At 47.4% G+C, this 24161-nt stretch overlaps 1 protein-coding gene across 3 annotated transcripts in view; it reads right to left on the bottom strand.

The window, feature by feature from the left end:
• LOC144807720 (uncharacterized) overlaps positions 1 to 24161 on the bottom strand; it is an 88946-nt gene that overhangs the window by 44444 nt on the left and 20341 nt on the right. For all 3 annotated transcript variants that reach the window (XM_078673380.1, XM_078673378.1, XM_078673381.1), the window contains one exon: positions 23615 to 23716. In XM_078673380.1, coding sequence (XP_078529506.1) covers positions 23615 to 23716 — 102 coding nt within the window. The remainder of the gene's footprint in view (positions 1 to 23614; positions 23717 to 24161) is intronic.

Here is a 24161-nt window from a genome sequence, read left to right as displayed (position 1 = left end):
CTTTGAGGCCCTGCTGACGCGGTCGCGGCCTGACCAAGCTGAACTATCTTCGAGGCCCTGCTGACGCTGTCGCGGCCTGAACCCTTGAACTATCCACGCACCAGTGGGTGCCAAGACTGTCCCGCTACCCCCTTTTTCCCCCGAAATCAAGACATTACGGATCCCTCGATCCTTGCCGCTATCCTGCCAAGAAACTTGCTTTGAGTACGTATATAAAGATTCTTGTGAACATCCTTCCTGTGTAGTGTCTATCTGTAAGTAGTGTGATTACTCTGCTGTTACGATTGTAGGAGAGGAGCCTCGCCAAGGAGGCCTCCCTACGGCGCTCGGCCTATTCCATACAGAGAGGTGGGTCTCGGGGCGGACAGTCAGACACCTTCTGTCTCCCCTGGGGTCGCCTTTCCAACAAGATGCATACTGGTAAGTAGCATATTCAGTTCGAGGCATGTGGGCTGCTAAATTCATATCTATTGCATAGAATACACAGCAGTCCCTCCATTAACGGCGGTTGCCCGTGCCAGCTGCAGAAGTCTGAAAGAGTGTCTTGAGAACAGCCTGTCCTACAGCTTCTTGCTGTTTGGAATGCACATCGACACAGTAGTGTTTGGTAAATGTGTGCGGTGTAGTCCACGTGGCTGCTCTACAAATGTCTTCCAAGGGAATGTTCCCCAGGAAAGCCATGGAGGCCCCCAATTTGCGTGTGGAGTGCGCCCTTGGGGGTATCGTTAAAGTGCGTTTAGCTTTTTGATAACAGATTTGAATGCACTTAACGATCCATCTGGCTATTCCTGCTTTGGAAATGGGGTTGCCTTTGTGTTGTGGTGAGAAGGCAACAAAAAGTTGTTGTGTCTTTCTAAAGTGTTGAGTTCTGTCAATGTAGTACATTAGCGCCCTCCTAACGTCTAATGTATGAAGCATTCTTTCTGCTACCGTGTGTGGGTTTTGGAAGAAAGCAGGCAGGTCAATAGTTTGGTTGATATGAAACTGTGACACCCCTTTTGGAAGGAATTTGGGGTTAGTGCGGAGCACCACCCTGTTAGAATGTATTTGGATGAAGGGCTCTTGGATTGTGAGCGCTTGCAGCTCGCTAACACGTCTGAGCGATGTGATAGCAATGAGAAAAGCCACTTTCCACGTCAGAAATTGAATTTCGCAGGAGTGCAGTGGCTCGAAAGGTGGGCCCATCAGCCTAGTGAGGACTACATTGAGGTTCCACACTGGAGCTGGTGGTGTTCTTGGAGGAATGACTCGCTTCAGTCCCTCCAGGAAGGCTTTAATGGCAGGCACCCTGAAAACAGAGAGGTGCTGCCTATTCTGGAGATAAGCCGCTATGGCGGATAAATGTATCCGAATGGAAGCGTACGCTAGATTGCATTTGTAAAGATGTAACAAATAGCAGATGATGTTAGGAATGGATGCATCTAGCGGGTTGATATTGTTGTCAGTACAGTAAATGACAAACCGCTTCCATTTTGCTGCATAGCAAGCTCTGGTCGTGGGCTTTCTTGCCTCACGGATGATGTCCATGCATTCCGGAGGCAGGTTGAGGTAGCCAAATTCTAAGACCTCAGGAGCCAGATCGCCAGATTGAGCTGTTGCGGATCTAGATGCTGAATGTCGCCATGGTTCTGCGTCAAGAGCCTGGATGTGAGATGCAGCCTTTGATGCGGTACCACGGAAAGTTCTAGAAACGTGGTGTACCATGGTTGGCGTGCCCATGTTGGAGCAACTAGGATGAGAGTCATCGAGTGTTGCTTTAGCTTTCTTGCCACCAGCGGAATGAGAGGTGCTGGGGGAAAAGCGTACGCAAATTTGCCTGACCAGTTCATCCATATCGCATTCCCTTGCGATTCCGTGTGAGGGAACCTGGCGGCAAAGCTTTGGCATTTTGCGTTTTCCCTTGTGGCAAACAGGTCTATCTGTGGATGACCCCACCGCTGGAAGTACGGGCGGAGTACTGATGGATGTATCTCCCACTCGTGCATTTGATGGCTGTATCTGCTGAGCAGATCCGCCATCTGATTGTCCTTGCCCGGGAGGTGTTCTGCCATGAGGAAGATGTTCCTCTGAATGGCCCACTTCCACATGCTCTGAGCCAGATGAGACAGCTGTGGTGAGTGAGTACCGCCCTGCTTTTGGATGTAGTACATGTCTGTCATGTTGTCCGTCCGGATCAACACAACCTTGTTGCACAGATGTACTTTGAAGGACTTGAGCGCCATGAAGATTGCCATCAATTCCAGGTAGTTGATGTGCAATCGTTGTTGCTGGGTTGACCACAGTCCCTGCACCGTGTAGTGGAGTACATGCGCTCCCCACCCTTGGAGAGATGCGTCCGTTGTTAGGACAATCTGTGGCACAGGCTCTTGGAACGGTCGTCCCTTGCAAAGGTTGTGTGGATTCCACCAATGCAGAGAGTTGTATGCCCGACCGGTCACCAACACTAGGTCTGTCAGTTGTCCCTGAGCTTGTGTCCATTGATTTGCCAAGCATTCTTGGAGGGGACGCATGTGCAGCCTTGCGTGCGGGACTATGAAGATGCAGGAGGCCATCATGCCTATCAACTGCATAAACACTCTCGCTGGCAGGGAGTGTTGCGGTCTGAACCTTTGGCACAGCGACTGAATGCTGTTGATTCTGACTGTGTTTGGCTGAGCCATAGCAGTCAGGGTGTTTATTGTCGCGCCCAGATACTGCCGCACATGGGCTGGCTGAAGGTGCGACTTTGGGTAGTTTAGGGAGAACCCCAGGCTGTGAAGGAGGTGAATAGTGTGGGACATGTGTGAGGCGCACTGTCTTTCCGACTTTGCTTGAACGAGCCAGTCGTCGAGGTACGGGTAGACATGTATGTTTTGTCTCCTGAGGTGGGCCGCCACTGTCGCCAGACAGTTTGTAAACACTCTGGGGCAGAAGTCACCCCGAAGGGTAGGACTTTGAACTGATAGTGCTTGTTGAGAATGGTGAACCTGAGGTATTTTCTGTGGGACGGGTGGAGTGGGATGTGGAAGTAAGCATCCTTGAGGTCTAATGTTGCCAGGAAGTCCCCTTGGTTGAGGAGGGGAAGGATCTGCTGCAGTGTCAGCATGTGAAAGTGTTCTGACAGTATATACACATGTTGAGAGGGCGTAGATCCAGAATGGGTCTGAGGGATCCGTCCTTCTTTGGGGTGAGGAAGTACAGAGAATAGACCCCTGTTCCTTCCTCCTCCACTGGCACGAGTTTGATTGCTCCTTTTTGCAGCATTACTAGCACTTCCTGCTGCAATAAGTGCAAGTGCTCTGCCGACATAGGACGTTGTCTTGGGGGAATGTTGGGAGGAGTGGATGTTAACTCCAAACAATAACCGTACTGGATTAATTTTCTCACCCACCTGTCCGTGGTGATGGACGTCCAGGTGTTGGATGGTCGGGGGGCAGTGACAGGGAGTCACTGTTTGTTTGCGGCAGAGGAACGGGAGTTGTTGTTCCCTCTGCCCCTGCCTTTGGCACTGTAACCCCCTCTACCTTGCTTGGGGTACGAGGATTGTGCACCACCTTTTGCAAATTGTGTTTGTTGACCCAATTGTCCTCTGGTAACACCACGCGCACCTGAGCGACGAAAAGTGTTTCCCCTGAATTGTTGAGACTGAAGTGCCCCCATCGATTTAGCAGTCTCATTGTCCTTTTTAATTTTTTCCAGGGTGGTGTCAACATCTGGCCCAAACAGTCTGTCAGGATTGACAGGCTGATTGAGTATTGTCGTCTGAATATCGGGCTTAAATCCAGATATGCGAAGCCAAGCCTGTCTTCTCAGCATGACACTGGTGTTAATACCCCTAGCCGCTGTATCAGCCACATCAAGCGCGCACTTTATTGCAGCGTTTGAGATGAGTTTTCCTTCTTGTATGACCATCTCGGCCCCTTCCTTAAACTGATCAGGTAGGTGTTGAAGGAGCTGTTCTAGGGTGTTGTGGTAAATAAATAAATAATACCCTATTTTTGACTAGACTTATAGCATAACAGATAGCTCAATAAATAAGAGTCAAGATTCGAGGTAGTAGGAGTTTCTGCAGGTTTATTACAGCATAAGGACAGGATCAGGACAACCTGCATGGGAATAGGACAATAAGGCCCGGCAGCTGCCGGGGCTGGGTCTGGGATGAGCGCGCTAACATTTAATAACAAAACATTGACTTATATACATAGCGCAAACACATAGCATTACATTGCAGTAGGCGTAACAGTAGGTGGAGTAGAAGGCGTGACGCGTAGCAGTCGCGAGAGATAACAGAAATAAGAGGTGTAACTGGGAGTTTACTTGGACATGTGATGCAAAACGTAACAGAATATGTCATGAATGGGCGGAAACATTGGAGGGGGCTACCTAAGGAGCCGGGACCTCTAACCTAATGGTGCGCGAAAACTAGCAATGACGTGTTACTAGGAGAAGCTGGGGGCTACGAACTCTGTGCTAGGAGTAGAGACTAGAGTCTGGAGGGTCGGAGCAACATGTACCTAAACCCTATCTGGTATCTGATGTTTAGGGAACATGTTGATATAAACTAGAAGTCATGAGGGGAGAGGCTAACTTGACTCTAAGACTGGACCATGCATTATTCTACATGTAGTGCGTGAAGAATATTAAATGACCATTAAATACAGTATTTCTCTAACGTGGAGACGAGAAGGCTAGACAATGACGGAAACTATTGATGCAGTTCAGTAGCTTAGGAATGCAGAGGAGGAGGACTGAACTGATAGCAGGAACTATAACATACTTTTGGCAGACTCAGAGGCAGAGCCGGGGTGCACCGGGTACTGCAAGGCAGGAAGTGAGTGAAGGGTCGAGGATACAGGTGGGGGCTGTATCGCTCCTCAGCGAGGCTTTCAGGAGACAGGAGCTGAATCTGTGGTCCGGGCCCTTTTGAGGCCTGGAAACGGGGACTTTATAATTGAATAACGTGCACACTGAGAAACGTGGCAACATTACTTACATAGGCCTGATATTCGTAGTATTCACGAGGACTGGAAACTAACATACTAGAGGTGGACACAACTGTAATTGCGTCTTTAATCAGAAATGGGGAATAACATATGCATATTGATCATGCACACATAACATATGATGGATGAGGCGTAGGGACACAGAACATGGCAAAATTTACTTTTCCACATTCCCTCCTTGTCACTACGTTTCCATCAGGAAACATCAATATTCATGATACCGTCTATCATTTCATACAGTACCATTTGTTCGTCTCGAATTTTCTTGGAACGGGATTTAGAACAGGGCTTGGGACTGGGAATACAAGAGGTAGCACACATACTGCAAATCGCAGGGCCACATTGTATACAGAGGCAGCAGCTAAATATGATCGCTACTGCAATACCTAAAAAGGACAGGACTTTCCAACCCCATGCGGAAATTATATTCCAGAACCAACCGGACCATGTCCAGGTGCCTGGATCTTGGTGTAACAGATGGGCAATTTTATGGAGTCTGGTTATAGCTGAATAAACAGACGGCGCGTTATTTGGAATGAAAATACAACAACTGGATCCGAGAACTCTACAGGCCCCGCCCCTATCGGCCAGTATGACGTCAAGGACGAGACGATTCTGTAAAACGACAATTCTCATAAAGGATTGCTCTTCAGTTAAGTTACCTAGAGCGGAGGCAGTCTCATCTACTACTGCTTCAAGGGTTCTTGTTAACCTACGAATAAGCTTACTATTTACAACTGTACCTAAATAAGGGAAAACACCTTTATCTATATCAATGAATTGCTCTGCGGCGGTTTCAGTATAATCGACAATCGGGAGATTTCTCTTGTGTCTAGTGTGTACTAAGAAAGAATTCCTATGATAGTCAGGTGGGGCTAGAAAAACAGGTGGCAGTAGGAAAGCAATGTAACAGGTTCCCTCCCAATCGAGGGGCAGACGGACATATGCAGTTTGACCACAAATAAAATAAGAATGACGTGAAGCTTTGAAAATAGATTTCCCACTGTCACTATACTGGATAACAGTAGTACATTCACTATGACCTATATGTACAGAACCATAACTACGGACACATAATTCGCCTTTGACTGGTAGTACTGAAATAGCGGGTGAGTCTGGAGTAGTATCAGACTGAACATTCAGAACCATGAAATTCGACGAATAATTTCCTAAATTATATACTTCATTTTCTAAATCTAAACCTGTTCTGTGGGGGAGACCTTGCTTGTCTGGGAAACATGTACTGTTAAGAAAAGACATATCTGTTGAGGACGACGTTAACGTGGACCATGCTCCACACGAACCATTGTGTGAGAATGGATAAGGAAAGAGTGGCAGAACTCCCTTCGGTGTCTGGAAAGGGGGGAGTCGACCACACACCCAACAATTAGTGGCATTGCTGGTCTGGTGTGAATAATGTAACATACGGATAAATGTGTTATTACGCATAGCGAGGCGGTATGAATATTCGTGAGGAGGCAGATCACTAAACGTGTGCTCTTCTGTAGCATGAGCAGACATATTTACATGAGGAACTGAAAAACACAGATAGAAAGCATAGCTGGTGCAGGAAGCCATTATGCTGATGAATAATACGAAACTCAGAAAAACGATACATTTGATTGAGCTTTGACTGACTCTCTCACTATGGGGGTCTATTTTATACATGTCAGAAACAGTCTAACCGTTTCACCTAGGGGAGGACTTATACAATCAAACTGGCTGACTTATTAGACCTGAGCTTTAACTTATACTCCTGTTGCGGAGTTTTCTCTAACAAGGGAGGGGTTGTAATAATGTCTTGTGCGGGACAGTCCTTTAAAACAATGTTCTGGCAATCCTTCGAATCCTGGGAAATGTTCTTGGAAATGTTTTTGAAGACTGGTTTCGATCCTTTGAAAAGTTTTACATGAGAAAGGTGGACCCACCCCTTCCTGCCTTCCAACTTGACGGCAGTTCGGGTGGTCAAGAGGACCTGACGTGGCTCCTTCCAACGTGGTTCCAGCGGACTTGATCTGTCGAAATTTCTGATCATCACAAGGGAGCCTGGAACGATCTCGTGCGGTGCCACCTCGGTATTGTCTGGAAATGCGGCGGCAACCTGTGAACGACATGAGTTGAGGGCAGACATCAAGGAAGCTAGGTAATCTGTCAGCATATTACATGAAACATCGGTAATACTTCGGGGTCTAGGAGTACCCCACATATTAGGGGGGCGGCCGAAAACGACCTCATACGGGGACAGACCTGATCTGGAATGTGCGACCATACGCATGTAAAACAGAGCGACTGGCAAAGCTACTAACCAGTCCACACCCTTGTCTTTACAGACTTTTGCTATACGGATTTTCAGAGTCTGATTATGCCTTTCGACTAGTCCAGCTGCTTCTGGATGGCGTACACAATGGAACTTCCACTGGTACCCTAACAAAAGGGAAACATGTTTCATGAGTTCAGATGAGAATGGCTGGCCGTTATCAGAATATACGACTCTAGGGAGTCCATATCTAGGGAAGAATTCACGAACCAACTGCTTGGCAGTGGTCGCGGCTGTGTAATCTGGGACTGGATATGCTTCTGTCCATCTGGACAAGGCGCATACAACTACAAGGACATACTTGAAACCTCGACATCGCTCCATTTGAATATAATCCATCTGGAGGACCTCAAAAGGGTGGTCAGGGGGCTGGAAACCACCTTGTTCCACCGGGACACTTTTACCTGGATTAAACTGACAACATATCATACAGGTACGGACTTTCTGCTTGGCTGCAGCTCGTAAATGCTTGTTGAACCAAATGTTCTGGATACTGTCTAACATAGCTTTTTCTCCTAAATGTGCTGGACTATGTGCGGTATTGATAATGACTTGAACCATAGAATCGGGGAGAAACCATGTGGCTCTACCCTTCGTTAACCATCCTTGATCTGTCTGGACCCCTCCTTGTACAGACCATTTCTTGATTTCATCGGGAGTAGCATGTGACTGGATATCTATGACATCTTGAGTAGGGTCCTTAACTGTCATGCATGTAGTCAGATCTGGAATATGTGTCTGATTAACTGGAATGTCTGGAGTCTGTGCTGTAAGCTTGGCTGTGCGGTCTGCTAAATCATTACCTTGGGAAATAATGTCAGTGACTTTCGTATGTGCTTTGCACTTCATGATAGCAATAGATGTCGGTAAATGTATGGCATCTAACAGGGCTTGAATAAGGAGACCATGCTGAATCTTGGTTCCATGAGAAGTCATAAAACCTCTCTCCTGCCAGAGCACTCCGAAGTCGTGTACAACTCCGAATGCGTAACGTGAATCTGTGTAAACATTAACCTTCAGGTTCTTGGCATGTATACAGGCTTGTGTCAGAGCGACTAGCTCTGCTGCTTGAGCGGACAGAGTATCAATACGGTGTGTTTCAATAACTTCAGTGTCAGTAGTCACTGCATACGCGGCGACTAGTTCTCCTGTACTAGTTCTCATACATGAACCATCCACATAAAGTGTCAGGTCAGGATCTGGTAACGGAATATCTGTCAGGTCTTGTCTTGGCTTTGTCGTAATGTTAACTACTTCCACACAATCATGTATGTCTGGATTTGAACTAACTGATGGTAACAGTGTAGCAGGATTCAGGACGTTGCAGCGTCTAATTTCTATGTGTGGCTGGAACAGTGTCAATTCATAACCTGTTAAACGTGCAATTGTCAAGTGCTGAGTTTGTGTTCGGTTTAAAAGAACTTCTACTGAATGTGGGACCTGTACTGTCAGGGAATGTCCTAAAACTATGGAATCACTTTGTCTGATAGCTAGTGCTGTGGCTGCAACTGACTTGAGGCACGCAGGCAACGCCTGGGCGACTGGATCTAATGTGCTCGAAAAATAAGCACAGGGCTTGTATTGACCTGCTTGATCTTGTGTGAGAACAGATAATGCTGTACCTTTGCGTTCTGTAACGAAAAGTGTAAAAGGCTTACTGTAGTTCGGTGTAGCTAGAACTGGAGCTTGACATAGGGCTTTCTTTAACTCGTTGAAACTAAATGTATGGTCAGATGTCCAAGGGAGGACAGTCGATACGGCTGCCTCCTGTGTCGTTAACTGTATCAGTGGCTTGGCTAGGAATGCATACTGGGGAATCCATTGTCTACAATAAGAAGTAAGGCCGATAAAGGCACGTACCTCCTTCTGGGTTCTGGGCTGGGGAAGACTCGCTATTAACTGGATACGGTCGGGTGTCAACTGCCTACCCCTCTTGGACAGCAAGTGTCCTAAGTATACCACTTGCTGGACACAGAATTGAAGCTTCGAAGGTGACACCTTGTGCCCCATCTCGGCTAGAAAATACAGAACTGTAAGTGATGCACGCTCGCAGTCACGTTCAGAACGGGCTGTGATCAGTAGATCATCGACATACTGGAGCAGGGCAGTGTCAGTTGGCATGTGAATGTTGTCTAGTTGTCTCTTGAGTGCTTGACTGTAAATACTAGGGCTTTCTGTGAAACCTTGAGGAGCGCGTGTAAACATATAGCTCCTTCCATTTAAACAAAATCCGAAAAGAAACTGGCTGTCTGGATGAATTGGAACACTAAAAAATGCATTCTTGAGGTCAATAACAGTGAAAAACATGGCTTCGGAATCAATGGCTGTTAACAGGGAAGAAATGTCTGGGACAACTGGGTACTGAGGAATAATACATTTATTAAGCTCTCGTAGATCAATCACTAATCGATATACTGGGGGTGCATTTGGATCAGTACGTTTCATGACTGGAATGATCGGAGAATTACACACATTGGAGTCAGTTTCTACAACTACTCCTTGAGCCATGAGCTCGTCAATAATTTTGGATAAGGCTGCTACAGCCTCAGGTGGCAGTCTGTACTGCCTGATTCGTGGTAACACTACACCTGGTTTGAGAGTCACACGATGGGGTGTGATTTGCATGTAACCTACATCAGTTGGACCTTGCGCCCATAAATGCTGCGGAACATTAGACAATCTTGAATCAAAATCTCGTAATACATAGTGACCCTTAAAGTCACGTAGGAACAGACGTATTCCCTCTGGGGAACAGCAAATAACTGCACCTAATTCTTTCAATGTCTTAATGCCTAATAGATTTTCTGGACATGACTTAGTAAGTAACAGATCAGTAGTACGGGACAATGGACCTACTTCTAGAGTAACTGGCTTTGATATCTCATTAACTATGGGTTTTCCTGAAAATCCAAGGGAAACATTTCTTGAGCCTGAGAGCGGAGCCCCTGGAACTTCGGCGTGACTAATTGTGGTCCTACTTGCCCCTGTATCGATCAAAAACTTTCTGTCTTTCCCTAATACTTGACTATGAACATAGGGACCTTCTTGGTCTACAGGTATCTCGATGAGAGGCAAGCCTACCTCCCTCTCTAGGCTGTTTCATGAATATGACTGGTACTCTGGATACTCGGACTGTGCATACTGGTACATCTGCGATGTAACGTGCTGTGTTGCAGCGATGGGCTGCGGTGCTGTAACTGTCTGTGGTGCATTCTGTGACTGAGGAGTCTGTGAAACTTGTTCTTGTCTCGGCGGACGTGGTCTTTCTTTAGTCTTACCAGTAGCTATGTTGTGTTTCAGAACTGCACACTCGTTTATAAAATGACCTGGCTGTTTACAATAATTGCAGTTCCCTTTAACGGGAGCCGCAGGATGACTGGCTTGATTCGGACCTCTCTTCTGACTGTCTTGAGGAATAGATTGTGCAACTAGCACTTTCATTTTCGTGTCTTTCATACGTTTTCTTTCGTGTTCTTGCTCTTCTCTGATTCTATTCTGGTGATACTGGAGCATCTGGAGCATCTGGGACGGAGTATTTGCTTGCCAGGTGCTTTCGACTTTCAAAACTCGGTTTTTAATTTGTGGACTTGAATTCTCGACTAATTTGGTAACGAAAAGATGAGGGTATGACTCACTACTTGTCTTGAGACCACTGTTAATACTGAAACATTTCTCAAATCTAGAATAAAAATCACTAATATCCTCATCTGGTTTCTGTTTACAGGCTGAGATTGCATCCCAGTCTTCTTTCCTAGTTGTCAGTAATCTGGGTAAAACTTGAATCAATAATTCTGGTAATTCTTTACATTTATCTCCAAGACCGGTACCTGGTACTCGTGCCTTGTCTTCAGCTTCTAGAGCTGTCCAATCGATCTTTTTCTCTCCCACCTCCCATTCTTTTTCCTTTAACTTTTCATACACCCCTGCGGGTAGCAGGACCTTTAACATTTTAATGATATCTGGGTAAGTGTATTCTCCCATACGGAGCATGTCTTTTAATTCTCTATGGAACCCCGCTGGATCTTTGTCATGACAGGGGATTAATTTCTTCATTTCAAGAAGTTCCATCTTTGATATCGGAGTGTATACAAACACTCGTTGCATTACGCCACCCGCCCCTTGGACTGGGTGGACTTCCCGTAGCGGATTCTGTCTGTCTATGTAGAATGGTTTACTTTCTGGGGGTGAGACATGAACAAAATGCGGGTTCAGGAACGTTCTATACTTGTGGCGCTGTTCTAGAATGACACTAATTAAATCGGTACCTAGACCTCTCCATCTGTACTGGAGTAACTCGTTCAGGATATCATGTAACGGGCCTGGATCAGAATGTTGACCCTCATACAGGGTAATGAGGTGCTGGATCATATACATACCCACCAGTCGTTGCTCGGCTGGGGGCAGTTTCAGAAACATTTGTGCCACTATTTCGTCTGGAAAAGTGGTAGAATCAGTAATCCATCGGACTGCTGATCGGGCTAGTTCTTGTTCGTGCATGGTACTTAATTCGCTATAACCGACTCGTGATTTCAGAATGTGATCGGTAGCTTGAAATACTTGTTCTAGAGAGCCTCGTTCTGGTGCTGGATGATGAAAAATAGACTTAGGTTCTGGACGTAAATGGCGATCTGGAAATCTGGATTTTCCTACATACGCTATTCTGGCGGGATTCTCGTCTTCCTCTTCAGGATCAGAGATACTTTCTTTCTCGCTTACTTGTGCTGCTTTACGCTGTTCGTGTAACCTTATTATTTCTTTACGAATTTTCTTGTACATACTTTCCATGGCACTAATGGTCTTGTGCTTACCCTCGGCTATATTATCACTCCACCTTGTTAGGATTCTCATTTCGGCGGGATCTTTAGACGGGTAATCTTGTTCTCTTATTAGACAATTGATCAGGAACTTTAATATCATGAGCTGAATCTCGGCTTTCCTTTGAGACATAATCTCGCCAATACTTTCTGGATCATCCCCTGTACGGATGAAACGATATATTCTGTCTAGATCTTCTTTCATATTTGGTAAGGTGACTAGATACTCGGTCACCCTTCTTACGCGTACGGAATATAAAACCATATTATACTCGCCTGGGACTGTGTCATAGACACATTCGGCAAGGGCTTGTCTGATTTCTGTAACAGACTTATTACTTTTAGGAGTACGCTGTGATGCTTGAGCATGTAATTCGAGTGCTGATAGACGCTTGTGTGGCGGCGGGGTTTGAGGAGGACCTCCTCCTGCGGCCCCTATACTAGAATCGTCGACTGACATTCTTCGTGCTTGCAGGGTCGGTAATTGTAACGTGGGCTGAACTTGTATGGCAGGCTGACCCGGGGGTACCGTAACAGGTACTCCGGTGTCTGGAGGAACGGGAAGTGCCTGATTTACAGGGACAGGTGGAGCGCGAACTGGATTTGCATATTCTGGAACTGTGTCGTCCAAATAGGACGAAATAAAAATATCAGCTGCGGTCGGTTTGTGACGTAGCTTGGTCGGAACTAATGGTGGCGGGAAATTACTGGGTGCCTCTGGGGTCGCTTTTGGCAAGCCTTCGGCAAGGAGAGGATACATACCCTTAATAAGGGCATGCCTCTGTCTGTCTGACTGTTCGGCTTTAACTTGTTCACCTATCTCGATTAATTCTCTTTCTTGGGCTCGTTCTTGGGATTCTCTACTTAACTCTGACTTTCTGACTTCCTTTTCCGTTCTTCTATGCGCTTCCTTACGCCATAACTCGATGGCATCTTTCTGTGACTGTCTGGCTTTCTTTTTCCATAATGCTTCTTCTACTCGCATGATACATTCGGCATCCCATGTACCCGATACGGGCCATCTATACTTTTCTTCTAACTGTTTGGTATACTCTACCCATAAATCTAGATACAATATGGCGCTTATGCCATGTTTCTGATACATAAAGTGACCTGGACTGTCCCTAGGCGGAACAGGAACTGCTGCTTCCAGCAGACCCTTTCTAGTTTTTAACTGACGTAACTTGGAAAAGAGCGGCATTCTAAACTTGAATCGGAACACAATACAATACACAAAAAACAATAACAATTGGGAAAACAATTCAGGCATACCACGACGTTGAAAATACATTAAACAACATTATAAATAACAGTTCGAACAGAATACTACCTGAAAATACTGAAAACAGAAACAGGACAGAATTCTCGAGAACGGAACAGACTAGAGTTACTGGATGCACTGCTGTAACAGTACGGAACATACCGGTCCCATAAAGGAACGCATCAAGACCCGTATCCACCTAGGTGAACACTTCGTTTGTGGGCTTGGGTACCACCAACCCACGGACCAGGAGTCAATTTAGACTGACCCTGTCTAGACACTACCCCAGCAATGGTACTCACCGGGCAGCACGGAACGGAAGGCCTCGGACGGGACTGGACTACGACGACGAACTTCGGACTTCGGACTTCAGTTACGGGTGGGCCTCCGGATACCTCGGACCTTGGACTCTCGGCTTGGGCTCTGGTCGGGACTCGCCGCGTTCCTCCACCGTCTCGTTCGGATGCTGGACCGCCTCCTCCGTCTCCTCCGTGGGCCTGAGGGATACTTGGAGCAGAAATATCTGCCAGTGCACGGTATGGTTCCGTCACGACTGCAGAGGGTCAGGGGGTCGGCGTGGCTTCACCGACGCGTGGGGAAAGGGCAAGTCCCTATTCGGGCGCCATTATGTGGTAAATAAATAAATAATACCCTATTTTTGACTAGACTTATAGCATAACAGATAGCTCAATAAATAAGAGTCAAGATTCGAGGTAGTAGGAGTTTCTGCAGGTTTATTACAGCATAAGGACAGGATCAGGACAACCTGCATGGGAATAGGACAATAAGGCCCGGCAGCTGCCGGGGCTGGGTCTGGGATGAGCGCGCTAACATTTAATAACAAAACATTGACTTATATACATAGCGCAAACACATAGCATTACATTGCAGTAGGCGTAACAGTAGGTGGAGTAGAAGGCGTGACGCGTAGCAGTCGCGAGAGATAACAGAAATAAGAGGTGTAACTGGGAGTTTACTTGGACATGTGATGCAAAACGTAACAGAATATGTCATGAATGGGCGGAAACATTGGAGGGGGCTACCTAAGGAGCCGGGACCTCTAACCTAATGGTGCGCGAAAACTAGCAATGACGTGTTACTAGGAGAAGCTGGGGGCTACGAACTCTGTGCTAGGAGTAGAGACTAGAGTCTGGAGGGTCGGAGCAACATGTACCTAAACCCTATCTGGTATCTGATGTTTAGGGAACATGTTGATATAAACTAGAAGTCATGAGGGGAGAGGCTAACTTGACTCTAAGACTGGACCATGCATTATTCTACATGTAGTGCGTGAAGAATATTAAATGACCATTAAATACAGTATTTCTCTAACGTGGAGACGAGAAGGCTAGACAATGACGGAAACTATTGATGCAGTTCAGTAGCTTAGGAATGCAGAGGAGGAGGACTGAACTGATAGCAGGAACTATAACATACTTTTGGCAGACTCAGAGGCAGAGCCGGGGTGCACCGGGTACTGCAAGGCAGGAAGTGAGTGAAGGGTCGAGGATACAGGTGGGGGCTGTATCGCTCCTCAGCGAGGCTTTCAGGAGACAGGAGCTGAATCTGTGGTCCGGGCCCTTTTGAGGCCTGGAAACGGGGACTTTATAATTGAATAACGTGCACACTGAGAAACGTGGCAACATTACTTACATAGGCCTGATATTCGTAGTATTCACGAGGACTGGAAACTAACATACTAGAGGTGGACACAACTGTAATTGCGTCTTTAATCAGAAATGGGGAATAACATATGCATATTGATCATGCACACATAACATATGATGGATGAGGCGTAGGGACACAGAACATGGCAAAATTTACTTTTCCACAATGCGCCGTGTCGTAATGCGCCCTATCGTAACGTGCCAATAGTGCCTGTGTGTTCGCTATACGCCAGACATTGGCAGCCTGCGCAGCCACCCTCTTGCCGGATGCCTCAAGCACTTTCGACTCCTTGTCGGGGGGAGGAGCTTCACCCGTTGTTTGGGAGTTGGCCCTCTTGCGGGCATTTGCGACCACCAAGGAGTCTAGAGGCAACTGTCCCCGAATATAGGCAGGGTCCCCAGGTGCTGGCCTGTATTTTTTCTTAATACGTGGGTTCACCACTCTTGCCCTTGTAGGTTCTTTAAAGATCTCTGGTGCATGTTTAAGGACCCCTTTCAACATAGGGAGTGTTTTGACTGTTCTTTCGGAGACAGAGAAGGTGTCAAACAGGAAATCTTCCTCCACCGGGTCAGCATGCATGTCTACATTATGATTTGCAGCTGCTCGCTCTATCAAAGCATTGAATGCTGCCGAATCCTCAGTAGGTGATGTACGTGTCCCAAAACCCTGTGGGTCCTGTATCACTTGATGACTTCCCTGGTCCCCAGCGTCGTCATATGGATCCTGTTGTACATCAGGGTCATTGCCAGCAGGGAAGTTGTATTGGTCATCTTGGTCATCATCGTCACCCCCTGATTGGTTGGGGGAAGGTGATGGACTCCTCCTCGGAGGTGGCAGAAGAGGTACAACAGAGGCAGGTATGTCCTGTGGTGCCTTTTTCTTTTTTAGTGGAATAACATATGACTCCAATGGCTGGGAAGTGATCTTTCTTTTGTAAAGTGTCAATTTCCCTGTGTGGGCATCGATGTACTGCTCTGATTGGTCCTCTGACGCTGTTTGTCGAGCCAAATGCCCACTGGCCGTCGAATATTCCGACATTTCCGTGTTTTTCGGCATCGGTCTGGGTGCAAACGCCTTCGGCGCCACCTTCGGTGGTAGAGTGTAGAGTAGCTTGGAGGACGTCTTTGCATGTGTGTCCACCGGTTTTGGATCCGAAGGCGCGGTAGACGCCGACGGCAGAGATTTCTCCCGAATACGTTGGAGGGAGTCGGTGACCTGTTTTGTGAATGAAGCCGAGGGTTTGGCAGCCGATGCTTCATGCTCGTCCGCTTCGGAGGACTTCGGCGTGGTTGAAGGGGCCACCGATGAATCCTCGAATCCTACGGTTCGCGGCCCTGTGGTAGACTGAGGCGCCGACGCCGTCGATACAGATCCGGCATCTTTGTGCCGATGCGCAGTGCCTCCGGCCTTTGGGTCGTGGGCCTTAGTGGACTTTGCTTCGACCGAGCGTTTGGTGGTCGACGCTGCAGCCGTCGAGACGTGATGGACTACCTTCTTGGAGGACGTGTCCTTGGCCACCGTTTGTGGCGCTGGTGACTCGACAGCCTTCTTCGACTTCGGAGGGCCTGAGGGCGACGGAGCCGAAGATGGAGCAGGCTTTGTCAATTTGGCTGTGACATCGGCCATTTTAGATGTAGTTGAAGCCGTAGTTTTCGGTTTCGTTTTTGCCGGGACGTCGGCCATTTTAGGTGTTGCCGAGACCGATGGTTTCGGTTTCGTTTTCGGTGGGACGTCGGCCATCTTTGACGATGTCGCCTGCAACGGTTGCGGTTTCGTTTTCGATACGCGCAATGGCGGCTCCACCGGTGTATCCGTGGCCGGGCCAGAAGGCGGGGCTGGGGATAGCGGTGCAGGGTCGTGGGTAAGGCCGAGTGGCGATCCCGTGACCTAAGCCTGAGGCATGTAATGTTCGGGGCATAGCTCTTCCTCTGAGCTATCTTCCGCGGCCCCATAGACTTCTTCGTCGTCCCCTACCTCCTCGACGTATTCAAGGTTTTGGCCCTGTTCTTCGATGTATTCGTCTGGATCGGGCTCGACCTCCGTCGACGGCGGTGATATTTCAAGATGATGGCTTCTGCCTTCCTCTGCGGGGTCGTAGAAGATGTCATTGGGTGCCGGAGCCGCTCGCTGGGCCTCGAGGCGCGCCGCGCGCCGATGCTTGAGTGTTTTCTTGGACCTGAATTTCGAACAGGCCATGCAGTTGTCCTCGTCGTGGTCCGGCGAGAGGCATTTATTACAGACTGGGTGCACGTCGATGTGTGGATATTTGGATCCACAGACGGGGCAGCACTTGAACGGAGTCCGTTCCATGATCAGGTCGTCGGGGTCTTGCTGCGAGTACAGGGCCTCGATGTCCGAAGAGTAAAGTACTCCGCAGAATTCCGACACGAAGAGTCGGACGATGCTCGGGACCGATCGCATACAATACCGACGCCAATAGCGAAGGCCTTTTGGCCTTAAGGAAGTAAGTTTTTCGATTCCGACAAGGAGACGTCGAAATCACATCCGAACCCGATGGCGGAAAAAAACTATCTGGGGATGGAGCCGATGCCCATGCGCACTGTAGTCCAGGGGAGGAGCCACCTATCTCGTGATACTTCGAAGACTCTTCCAGGACAACAATGTGCAATCATCCGGACCCAACACTAGGCGGCGATCTATGCAATAGATATGAATTTAGCAGCCCACATGCCTCGAACGGCTGCGCTAGGCCCTGAGGTCGGGCTCCATCCTCACGTGATGGGGGCGCGTCCTAGACTCCGCCCCCGCCTTCCCTGCTGTTGGTCCCCGGCCCGCAAGAGGGCCAGACGAGTGCTAGAACCACGTTGGGGCTGAAGGGAGGCCCAGGAGGAGCGCCGGAGTCACGGGGGCCTCCTCTGACTGGCTTCTCACGCCCCGAGAGCTCCCACCTGCCAGCTCAGGCCCCCAAGGGGGGCCCTGGACACACCGGAAGGCCGCGAGAGGCCTAACATAGGGCCGGAGCCTCCCCCCACCGGCTGTACACCTCCGCAAGGGGCTAAGGAAGCCCGAAGACAAAGGTAAAACCCGGGGCGGAGGGCAGAAGGACACAGGTGGCCCCGAGTTGCCCCTCCCCTGGGGATAGTTGAAATGGGCCCCGTTGACCCTAATTTGAGTCAAAGAAGATCCCTGAACTGGGCCGGTTCGCAGTAGGCCCCAGTGACTGGTGACTACTTTTGGGGGCTAGGTTAGATAAGTCCACATGCCCAGGGATTCCCCATGTGTATTGAAACGTTGAATGAATTCTAAGGGGAATAGGATCGCAGAAAGTAATCTTAGAAAAATGTTTATTCTTGCGTAGGGCCTGTTAAAAATATGCCCACAGTTACCTTGAAATGCTCCCCGAATGTAATGTTAGTACTATATAAGGAGATGTTTACCTGTGCATGATTCCTTTATGAAGATGGTGTTTGCAGAGTAATGAAGCTTTATTCCTTTAATGAAATGGTTAGTGCGAAATGCTATATTGTCTATTGAACTGCTTCCCTTACTCGCTACTGATGAAATGTTTTAATGAGATATCGATGCCTGGATTATTGAATACCCTGCATTTTTATTCTAGAATTATCTAATATTTAATATTTATTCATTTAAGTATTTATTGACGAGTGATGAAGCACATTTGCTTTTAAGGGAAATTAATAAGTTATTGCAACTGTGAATTTTTGATTGCCCTGATTCTAAGTTTATATAAAAGCTTATTGATTTGAATCCAGCCTATTGGTGTGGTCTGTCATTGCGTGTGTACTTCTTTTGTCTTAGTGGATGCGTGTGCTGTGTAGTCACTTAACACCTGAGCTTTCGGGTGCCTACCTGCTCGTGCCAGGCTACCCCCGGGGAACTGGTGACCCCAGTTCTTACACACTAGTACACCCCTGCCGATGGTGTGCACCAGAAAGGAGCCCCAGTGAAGAAATATCAGGTAAGCAGAGATTCCATTTGGAGTCTATGTAATGTTGGCCGTTTGGCCAGAATGAGTCATGCAGGGCCTACAATCTGTGCTGTCCCGTAATACAGGCCTCCAGACCTACTGTCAACCCAAGCCAGACCAGGTGAATCAAACAATTGCATTAGCCCCACACCCGGAGCCGTGATGAAAGGTCCTGCTGGTCCAGAGAGATGTATGCTGCCCATGTGGGGTGTTCCCCACTTGTTGATAATTACCACAGGGGGCAAATGGCCGTGGCAGTCGCTGCTCCAGAGGCCTTGGAACCCTGACCAATATACAGCAAGTTTTCTTCTCTGGACGAGCAAGGGGAGAGTGCAGAGCAGAGGGTTGTGAGGTGGGATGAAGCGAGCCCCGCCCGGCAACAGTCTAACCAGGCCGTGCGTTTCCCCGGATACCAATGGGCCACGTGGCTTCAGAGCGGGCTGCTGTTGAGAGCTACATGTCCGCGGGCCCCACGGAGGCCGCTCATGCTGCAGCTGGTTCCCCAGCTCCGATGACAGCTTCTGCGGTCAATCAGAGGAGACGATGGCCGTCGGGTTGAGGATAAAAATGCAGATTATGGGATCGCGCCGCAGATCTCATCTAATCCATGTCCGCCATTTTGGCACTGAATTACATTATTACATTTAATAATGCTAACTTCAGTTAGGAAACAGCTAGAAATCTAATTTAAAGGCCCTTTGGTAGGTATTCCAAATCTGAGTTAATGGTAGAATCAATTTTTAACAATTATAAGGAAAGGGTACTTTTAGAAAGCTATCTTTTAACCACCTTAAGCCCCTGAAGGCCTTTGTGCACGAGTTCCAGCTTTCACCTGGCAGTTGAATAGCCTCCGTGAAGAAGTGTGACATTTTCTCCCTGAGCAGGACAAAGGCCTTGGGTGTGGGTTGGTGTTTCTGTTCCTTTGGCAGAATGACTAACTGAGGTTTGTCCAGGAACTAAGTTCACTTCCAAGAGTCTTACCCTACCGCAGACAAAAGTCAGCTGACACCTTGGCTGGCACTTCTGTCTTCCCTTAGTCAGGCAGCCTCCACTTCCAAAGGGATAAGAGCTACCCCCAGAACTGGGTTAGATGGGACGACAGAGAAAGGATTGCTCATTTTCCTGCCCACACCTCTGGGGAGGGCACACAGGCTCTGCATAGGGGAAGAAAGGTTTTGTCCCCTTGCATTTAGGCAGAGAGAGGCACTGTGGGATTGCTTGCTGTGGGGCAGCAATCACACCCCCACCAACAGGCTGGTGCCGGGTACAAATGCCTATTTTCAGAACACTACTGGACATATGGAAGATCAGAACCAGAAGAGGACTGAACTTGCAGCCTGGGACCTGAGAAGAGCCTAGAAGACTGAACCTGCTGTCCCTCTTGAATCCAGGACAAAGACGCTGACCTCCTGTTCAAGCTACAGGGACGTGAAAAGCTACAAGAGGCCTTTACTGCAACTGCCCAGCTGACCAGTTCCAACTGCTCCTGCCCTGGTCCGTGCGGTTAGATGATTCTGCTGAAGTGAGTCTTGAACCCCAAGGTCTGTCCTGGGACCCTTGGTTTTGTCAAAGTGTACCTAACATATCCTGAAAACTTGAACCCAGAAACCTTTTGGATCTAAAGACATCAGCGGGGCTGGGACCAGCCTGTCAAGCTGTTCCGATGAAAGTGCATTCCAGCTGGCCTTAGGATGCAGGTTGTTCCCACTTGGAAAATCTCTGCAGCAGCAAATCCAGTTCAGCAGAGTCTGTTGGGGATGGTATCTGGCCTTGTGGAACACTTTTCGGCTAGAGCCTGCAGCCTCGTCTCGCTGGAAGAATCCACGCTCCAAAAAAGTGATTAAGTCAGAACGTATAAATCTTCCCAGGGTGAAGGCGCCAAAACTATCCGGCTGGCAAGGGAGCTTCACTGGGTGCGGAATTCAAATTTCTCTGGGTCTCAGATTTACTGCCAAAAGGCAACGGCTTCACCAGGACCTTGTCCAGCAGCTATCCACTGCTGTGGAGCTCTCTGAAGGTACAGCCCGCAGTCTTGTCCCACTGAGCATTTTTTACTTTCAGTTCTGAGATTAAGTCGGGACAAAAATATTCCAACCGGGCAAACCTTGTTTCTGTACCCGACCCACGCTTCCCCCAGAAATGGTCGAGCCAGGACACATTTTGATAACATTCACCTGAAATTCCTTCGCTAGAACAAAAATAGCTTGTTGGCTGAAAGTCAATCAATGTTGTCAAATTAGAAAGGTCTTTCAATGAAGATCTTCTCGTTCCTCTGGGTCCATCTATACTTAAGCCTTCTTGACTTTGTCTAAGAAAGACTGAACTATTCCAGCAACGCAGGAGTAAATTGCAGGTTGATTGTAAGGACGAAGACGAGATATAATATTCGCCAACCAGGAATACAACTGAATGTAACTCAAACTGCGCACAGAAAAATGCACACTCGGATGAACTTTTCAAATCGTGGCATAGTCCACACGAGCGGATCACCGAATTGGGATGACCGCCTTCAGCATTGGCCATCAAGCCCCTCCGTAAACCCTATCCGTGAGCCTAATAGCGGAAAGTGACATTTTTCGCACCGCCGCTCGCAGCAAGAGGATTTGGATGCCACCGGTCCCATGCATTGTTCCAACAACGACGAAGGATACACTCGCCCCTCCCATGCGCTGGTATTTTTACAATTAAGCGCTAGAACCATTCAAGCTGTATTTTACCCTACACGCCACTGATGACCGATCCCTGGCGCCTTGAAACTCCCCCTCCTTTGGTGCAACTTCGCCAAAGGCGCAATACAATAAGTAAACCAGGCAAACTATTTATTAAGTCCTGATGATGATGATCCCTTGTTAATTTGAGCGGGATCGAAACGTCGACTCCTTTAAGTGGGCATACAGTATATTCATTTTGTATTGTTTGTTTGCACCACTTCAGGATACACTGTTAAAATGTTATTGACTCAAAACAGTGACCTGTCCGCTCTTCTCTTTTGCCTGATACACCCTTTCCTATCATCTTACTCTTCTTTCCTGTTTTCCACGGTACGGCACAGGAGTGTGTCGCGCTGCAATGACTTATTGCTGTGTACCAGTATCGAAAATAAGATTGTTGTTTATTTAACTATTAAAGTTTCCTGTCCGGCTGGACAAGGAAAATAAAAAATATATAGAGCCTATTGTGGTCTATACTACATTGTTGTACTACCTAACTGTTCCTTAGGACCTATGTCTTTCTAGTGTAACTCAAACTGCGCACAGAAAAATGGCCTTGTAGCCTGAAGGCTATTCTTACATAAAAGAGTTCTTAAACATCGAAAAATGTCAGCGATCAATTCAGAACTTAAATGACTGAGAGTCCATGAAAAGAGGTCTTCTTTCAATGCACGCCAGATTCATGTGTAAGCAATCTGTTTCAAAGGCAGAGTAATTCCGGTCAGACTACGACAAAACAGGAGATGGATAAAAGACACAATGTTCTTGATCCAGTACAGCAGCGCTTAAATGGCGTCAATAAAACTGCCACTTACCCTTGATTTCATTTTTACCAATGACAAGAAAATTAAGTGACTCGCACCAGGACAGATACAAATCGGGGTTAGTCTTTTAGTGCAACTGTCAGAGATAGAAATGAGAATCTGTATCGAAGCTGAAGTTGTTCCATGTGTTACGTTCAATTTGTTCATACAATATTCGCATTTTATGTGTTTCATACGTTAGCCTCAGTGCTATTGTTTCTCACATCTCTCCCCACTATTGCTTGACCCAGGACGTTCTGTAGACATCGGGTGTTATGTACGGAGTCCCTGGCGATGGCCTTCAGCGCTGTAACAGGCGGAGGGACAGTTTCCATTCGACGTTTATGAATGGAACGCACTCCGGGGCAGACTAATCCTGCCTATTACCAATATGAGTGGATAGATAAGGGGCCAGATGTATCAACATACCCTTTTGCGATTTCTTAATAGCGATTTTTAAGGAATCGCTATTTAGAAATCGCAAAACGGTATGTATGTAGAAATTCTCTATTTTTTTAGCGATTTCTTAAATTACTTAATTGCGATTAGCAAATTGCGAATCGCAATTAAGGAATAATTTCCCATTCATTTCTATGGGCCAGGAGGCCCATAGGAAGGAATGTGAAATTATTCTCAATTTGCGATTCGCAAATTGAGAATTATTTCAAGGGTGCAGGGGTGTCCAAAGGACACCCTGTTGCACCCCTGAAATTAGCACGGGTGCACATGTGGTGCACATACATGCCCTATGGGCATGTATGTGCCTAACATGGCACTTTAAAAAATGCAAAAATTGGCATTTTTCAAGAAATTCGCAAATTACCACCAACTTGAAGTTGGTGGTAATTTGTGATTCCTTAGGGACAATAAGCAATTTTTTTTGCATCATACATTGCATTTAAGGAATCGCAAATTTTGCGATTCCTTATTTTGCACCACATTTTGCTTAATACATTCCATTTAGCAAATTCGCATTCGCAAAGGCCGAAATTCTGCGAATTTCGGCCTTTGCAAATGCGAATTTGCTTGATACATATGGCCCAGAATCTCTTTTTATTGCTTTCTGATACTCTTTGACTTGGAGCATCCATGCAGACGAATACACTCACCTGAACCGCTGGGATTGCGCTCTCTTCTCTCGAAGTCCAGGTGATCGATGGAGTACGACTCATCCTCCGTTTTAATTTTCGGGGAACCAATTGATGCAATATCTGCAAACCCAGCAATAAAAAGGGAAGCACAGCACAAATGAATGGCTGGGAGAAACAGGTTCTTTGTTCTTCAAGTTGTTCAACATAATTATTAACAAGGAATAATAATCAGTGTTGGAAGATCCATTAACGGGAAATGTTGATCTTCCCCCCCAACAAATATTTATTTTATACTGGACGTATTTGTTGTTGAGCTGTGCACATATTTTTCAATCATTTTGGTGAGGATCGGGAGGTTAGTGATAGGTCTGCAATTGTTCGGGTCGGCATCCGGCTTTTTGAGAAGGGGGGTGACTTGGCAGAGTTTGAGGGCGGCCGGCATGGAGCCGCTCAATAGGGAGGGTTTGTGATTTTGGTCCATACAGGAGAGATGGTGCGGCTGAGATTGTTTGCAAGTGCCGCATGGGTGGGGTCAGAGATGCGTGATGCCGGCTTCATGCTGAGG

The sequence above is a fragment of the Lissotriton helveticus genome, chromosome 1_2 (assembly GCF_964261635.1).
Source record: "Lissotriton helveticus chromosome 1_2, aLisHel1.1, whole genome shotgun sequence".
Lineage (NCBI taxonomy): Eukaryota > Metazoa > Chordata > Amphibia > Caudata > Salamandridae > Lissotriton > Lissotriton helveticus.
The sequence above is the reverse complement of the archived record's forward strand: the minus strand, read 5'-3'. Positions and strand labels throughout refer to the sequence as shown.